Raw genomic sequence first — 6,550 nt, 5'->3', positions numbered from 1 at the left:
TGACCCCATTGCTCATTTATTCCTTCTGCAAATACAATGTTGAGTATTTATTTCTTTGCCGGTTGCTTTCTCAACCTTTTTTTTTTTTTTTTCAATCTTTGATCTTGAATTTCATTTAATTTGTTTTTATTTTAACCATAAGCTCTCTAGCTCGTACTAATTTAGGGTTTCTTGGATTATATGTTAATTATTAATATGACATATATATTATTGTTTATATGAATTTGAAAATAACCCTTAATAAACTGGAGCACATGTGGTTGCATTAATTAAAAATTAATTGATTCTAAAATCTATTAAGAATATCTCATGCACTATCATCTCATTTATAATTTGTTTGATCGAACATAATTATATAGCAATCTGTTTGAAATTTGGATTTTATAGCAAACATATAAAAATAATAATATAATTATATAGGAGGCAAAACATACACGTACACATACCAATATGTGTACATTCTAAAACTAAAAGTCAACCATGCCAGCGAAAACAAACAAAAAATGACAGTTTCCCACTTTTCATCAAGAATCACAAATCCAAGCTCAAAACCATCGTATCATTCATGTCACCACTACATTTATTATTTAGACATAAATGATCAAATTAAAACCAAGCATGCATTATTTTAATTAATCCAAAAAATAAAATAAAATAAAATCTGATCATTTCTTCAATGGAAGAAACTCAAAAAATTGATAATGATCAGGAGCAGCAACATTAGTACTGGCAGTGGTGTCGTAGTTTACTACAATGGATCGATCATCCTCGTCGTCGTCGTTGCATGGGCTCCGGCAGCCGCTGCGAACGGGGAAGAGCTGCAGAGTTGTCTGCTCCTCCAGACAACCGGCGGCGCCGTAGCACTGCTGGTCCAGGCTTAATGGGTTGGTGTCCACATGATGAGTGGCAGATGAATTAGGGAAAGAATAGTAAATTAGGTTGTTGGGAGATGGAGAAGAAGAATTATAAGAAGAAGACAAATTCAACATTTGCCAATTACTGGGATTTCTCCTTTCTTCCAGTTCTGTCTCCTCATTGAAATGTACCCATCCATCTGCTTTACTACCTTCTGCCCCCCGTGTTGGCATACTTTTCTAATCAAAATTACCATATCTTAAATTCCATGCAATAAATACGGATCATCATGAATATATATATTTAACAATATTTATGATCTCTGTAAAATATTAGATTATGTTTTTCTGTATCTTATTATGTTCCTGGTCATCTTAAATCACAATGCCCCAAAAATTTAAGCAGTACGTACTGCCAAATTAAATCTCACATGCTTATAGCAGTACTTAATATGAGTAATGTAGTTGCAGACAAATTACATGAATCTTTTCTTTTGTAAAGTCCATCAATGTCTTATGTATGTATTGCCATGCAAATTAAATGTAGGTGAAAAGAGAAAATAATAGCAAACAAAGAGGAATTGAGCAGAACATAACAATAACATGACTAGTGTAGTAGTACCCATTAAAGTTTCTCAACCCTAAAAATGTTTCCTAGCTAGCTAGAAAAACACCCACACATGCAGCTTTCATGCTATTTTCATCAAACCAATTAAAAGCTTTTGACTTCTCCCCATGTGCATCAAGGATGGTCCCGGAAAATGAATCGACTTTAACGGAATCAGGCCGGCTAAAACTTGAATTAATTTTCAGAAAAACTATACATAAAGTTTTAATTTTGAGAATTCAAGGGGCCGGGATTTATAAGATATATCCTTGAAGATCAGAAGTACGTACTCTAAAATACATGATTTTTTTAACAAATATAATTAATTATGTGAGAAGATATCATGGGAAGGTATATATATATATATATCTTTGAAATACAAGTAATCATTGGCTAATCATGAGATATATAACAGTTAAACCTGCATATATATTCTTGCTTTAACTAAGATACCCAAGATTTCCTAAAAGCTATAGTAATCAAAAGCTAGGGGATATTGTCCTATATATATGTATATTTCTGAATCAAAGGACAGTTTGGAGTAAAAAACAAACCTGTTCAATTATAGAGCTGGATTTTTTGGGAGATGCCAACTTGTTATTACAAGTGTGTAATAGTGTCCCATTTTCCCCTGTGAGGTAGACAAGAAGAAAAACAAAATAGAGAATACAAGTTGTAAGAGACCATCTGAAGATGAAAACAATATGCATCGCAAGATCAACCATCGATACAGCTTTCCGCGCGTGACGCTAGAAAACAAATAAAAGGAGAATCGTGTGTGAGTATATAGAAGCCACACGGTTCTTTCTTTTGTAACTTTCATGCGAGTCGAAAGCATACAAAAAACGTACGGATGTAGGTATTAATCAATGTAGGTAGCTATGCTTCTTTTTGAAAATCAGTAGGTATAATATATATATATATATATATACTTAGTACGTACCTGGTGATGATGATGATGATTGGTTCTTCCTTTGAGAGATGGGGATGATATGATTAATCTTCTTGTGCAGGTCATGAATATCATCGAGTTGGCGTCGTCGTTTCTGGCGTTCTCTGGCCTTGTGATTCTGGAACCAGTAGAAGACGTTCTTGCCCTCGATCTTGCCGTATCGACGGAGCTGCGTGGTTATGTGCTGGATTTGGTCGGCGGACGGGGTCCGGACCCCTCTTCGATACACTTCTTCCAGGGTTTCCAGCTGCTCCGGAGTCGGGTTCCAACGGGAGCTAACCACCACTTGTTGTGTACTCATCAATTCTCTCTTGTTATCTTCTGCAACTAATTCATCATATTAATTACAAATCACTAACTATATATATATATATCTACCTAGTCCTATTTCAAAATCCTACACTAAAATTAGGTAATGTTTTGTGGCACTTCTCGGCTTTTCTTTAATTTTAAAAGCTCTACAAAACACTACCATAATTGAACTGGTGGGGGGCAAGATCCCAGGAAACCTAGGGTTGTTATATATTTTATATTAGATTCAGACACATATATATATATATATATATATATACACGTGAGAATTAAGAACTATAATTAAAGACTTGCCAAAATGATGGTTTAGGGCAAGAAAATGATCCGTCCCATGGTTGCGAGCCGCCGAGGCAGCAGTTATCGGCATGAAAGGGCGGAGCTTCCGGCCGTTTAACGAATCTTGATCTCCGCCGACGTCGTTGCATCCCATCATCCACATCGCTTGTCTTTTGAATTTCTTTATCCTAGCTCTTTATATATAAGTGTAAGAAGTTTATATGAGTAATTACTTAACTTGGCAAAAAAAAAAAAATCTTTGTGATTGATTATACTAGCTAGCTTGTGCCAATAATTAAAGGGTGAGCCGAAAATGGAATTATAAAGTGCAAGAAAGAGATGTGTGAGTTATTTTAATTGATAAATATATAATAATAATGAGAAGAAGAAATTGGAGAAGAAGATGCAAATGGCATATGAGTTTCAGAGAAAGGGACTGAACAATGAAAAACGACGTGACGATGATGAGGGTTATCATAAGCCTCATCACCTTATTTTTCTTACAACCCCATTTATTGTTCTTCTCCCTCTCTCGTGCCTTTCGCACTTATTCTCCATCGATCCCAACTGCCAACTCTTCCCATTTTCTCTCTTTTTTTATTCCTATACTAGCTATCGAAGCATACGCATTACGTGTGTAATAGTTTTTTTAAGACTTAGATTAGAAGAGATAGATATAATATTAAAAAAATAGAAAATAGAAAATTAATAGTTAAAGAAAAAGGTAAAAAAATCGGAAGAAAAAATGGTGTCATCACACCATCCGTTTTTATAACCTTCTCAAGGTATATAAACATTATTGTAGGTGTATACATCAAACATAATATTTGAATATCACCATGTGGAACTAAGCCGAGTGAGTTTCGAGTAACATCCTAGCTTGTTACTTGACCACGACTAGACAGGGAAAAAATAATAATAATAAAAAAGCTCAAACTTGAGCTCGATTCAAATATGAGAGAAAATTACGATTTTGGTGTATATATATATAATCCGTTTGTTTTTTTAAATGATTTTGATTTTTTTATGTTTTCGAATTTAAGCTTCAATTAGTTTCGCGATATTTGTTTTGTATTTTTTTTTCAAGTTTAACTATTTTTCTGACGTGCATTGATGAAAGACGCGGATAATGTCGTATCATATGAGTACTTCCGGAAAAAATGACGGAAATGACCAAAAAATGCAAAGAAATCAAATATAATTGACCAAAATTGTAATTTTTCCTACTCAATAATTCACCCTTGAACGTTCTAAAAAATAGAATTTAATTAAAAATTTAAAATGTGTCCTTCATTACAAAATTAAGAATAAAGTGATAAATTCATTTAACATTAAATAAAAATTTAAAAAAAATCGAACTCAAGTAATTGAAAGTATGAAACTCAAGTTAAAGTCGAGTTTGGCTTATCAAGTCTCAACTCGGTCTCATGAGGTTGGAGACATTTTACCTTTTTTACTTTGTCGATCTCCACCAGCATGCATGTGAAAACTAAAAGTTCCAAGATTTTGTTTAATTGTCCTTTGTCATTCCTTGTATATATTTCGTTTATCTCAATTACTCAAATTATTTTTAAAAATATTAATTAATTTACCTCCATTCATTAAAAAAATAAAGATAAAAATAATTGTGAAACAAAAAGGGGGAAATAAAAACTAAATGCTATCAAAATGTTTCGACATGCCCTCGATCCATCTTTTTTTTTTTTTTTTTTTTGAATTGGGAGAGAGTATTGCTACAATTGGATTTCTAACTCGAAACCTCGTCCTATATTTGAGACCTTGATGTCAAATGAACTACACGTCATGAACGCCCTCGATCGATCTCAATTGTATGTGTTATATCAACTTTTATAAACTTTCTAAATAAGTGTTGATTTTTCCCAAGTCCCCGGGGAATTTGTAGGCATTTGATTTGGGCTCATTGAAAACTAGAGACTAAATTTGTTCCTTTGGAACTAAAGATTCTAATTTTTCTATGCCTCATTAATTATTTCACTTTTACTTAGTTGACCACTATATCTTGGGAGTACAGATGTCAAACGGGCCCGTCCCATCTCGTACTGGCCTGCCAATTTAGTGGGTTGGGAAAACTTCAGTCCAAAAAGTTTGGTGAGTCAATCTGTTAAAATTTTTTTAAAAAAAACAATTTTATTTTTTCTAAAAAAAATCATACATAAAAAATAATAAATAATATAGATATTTCAAAATCCATCAACATACATAAAACATTATAAATAATATAATTATTTCAAGTTTCATCAAATATAATAAATCATTATAAATAATATAATAGGAAAATTTTTTGTTTGGTCCATTTAACATGTCTATTTTTTTTGTTTTGATACATTAACTTTTCAAATTTTTGTTTTGGTATGCTAACTTTTACTTTTCGGGTATTGTGGTGCAACTGCTGATGTGACACCGGAAAATGCTGACGTGACATCGAAAAATGATGACGTGACACCGGAAAATGCTGACGTGTCTAGCTGCCACGTCGACAATTGGATCAAAATCAATGAAAATTAAAAGTTAGTGCACTAAAACAAAAATTTGAAAATTTAATGGACCAAAACCAAAAATGGACAATATATTAAACCAAAAAAAACATTTCCCGGCCCCTCATATAAATCACTCAAAGTTCATCATTCATACATAAAACTATTGAAATAACATAATAAAAAATTGTAAAAACAAAAAACTGTCGGATGGGCCACCGCTCCCTTCCCCTTCCTGCCCCAACCTGCGACCCAAATGAGCTGGCCTGTCTAGGCCCGTTCAAACGGGTCATTCAAATACTAACTTCATTCTCTTATTTTTCATGCTGGGATATATGGTTCTAGGCCCCGTTTCAAACGGGTCATTCAAATACTAACTCTACTCTCCTATTTTTCATGCTGGGATATATGGTTTGGGCGGACCCATTTTAATAGCCTCTGTCTAGGAGTTAGTATATATATGTATTAGTTTAATTGTGTGTTAAATTCACGTGGCTTTTAAAAACCTTAAGCCAAAGTGAAAATAATTGTGGGCTCGTTATTCGTATATCAAAATCGACAAGTGAAGTAGTAATTAGCTGCTGGCTAATTAAAAGCAGATTGATGAGCCATTGACTTGTAAGAGAAATATTGACAAGCTAAGGCTTCAACTGTGACGATATGTATCTGATATGGCCATGTTTTTCGGGGTGACTTTTATCTCACATGTGTTTATTTGGTGGGTGATGCTACATGTACACGGAGAGTTATATTGTACTTGAAATTACATAAATATCTTTAATGTATTTTGGAAAGATTTTTTTCAAATCAAGTGGAGGGATAATTTTGTAATTTCATATATAATGTGTAACTCAATGTGTACATGTAGCATTTCCCAGCAATTAATTAAAATATTATTTTTGACATAATGGCATGCAATTGGAATAAAATATACACGCATGAACGAATGCTTACTCAATTATATAAATTTTAAAAAAGGAAAATAAAGAGGCATGCAGACATGTTATCATGACCACTGTATTCTTGCTTTGCTTTTCTAGCATGCTTGCTTTCA

The 6,550-nt window shown here is 33.1% G+C and overlaps 1 protein-coding gene across 1 annotated transcript; it reads right to left on the bottom strand.

Annotated features, from left to right (window-relative positions):
* Positions 1-519: 519 nt before the first annotated feature.
* On the bottom strand, positions 520-3,438 carry LOC140884760 (uncharacterized). The gene is made up of 4 exons (XM_073291606.1): positions 3,022-3,438; positions 2,405-2,745; positions 2,016-2,092; positions 520-1,094 (listed from the first exon to the last, which is right to left on the bottom strand). Exons 1-4 carry the CDS (start codon positions 3,162-3,164, stop codon positions 666-668), a joined length of 990 nt encoding a protein of 329 aa, XP_073147707.1. The 5' UTR covers positions 3,165-3,438; the 3' UTR covers positions 520-665.
* Between the last annotated feature and the right edge of the window lie 3,112 nt (positions 3,439-6,550).

This window comes from Henckelia pumila, chromosome 2 (assembly GCF_033568475.1).
Source record: "Henckelia pumila isolate YLH828 chromosome 2, ASM3356847v2, whole genome shotgun sequence".
NCBI lineage: Eukaryota > Viridiplantae > Streptophyta > Magnoliopsida > Lamiales > Gesneriaceae > Henckelia > Henckelia pumila.
The sequence above is the reverse complement of the archived record's forward strand: the minus strand, read 5'-3'. Positions and strand labels throughout refer to the sequence as shown.

Excerpts from the sequence above, each read along its gene's own strand:
- LOC140884760 (XM_073291606.1), bottom strand. The coding sequence starts at position 3,164 with ATGTGGATGATGGGATGCAACGACGTCGGCGGAGATCAAGATTCGTTA. Across the intron at positions 2,093-2,404 it reads ATCATCATCATCATCACCAG|GGGAAAATGGGACACTATTA; the intron begins GTACGTACTAAG and ends TCTACCTCACAG. Across the intron at positions 1,095-2,015 it reads CCAGCTCTATAATTGAACAG|AAAAGTATGCCAACACGGGG; the intron begins GTTTGTTTTTTA and ends AATTTTGATTAG.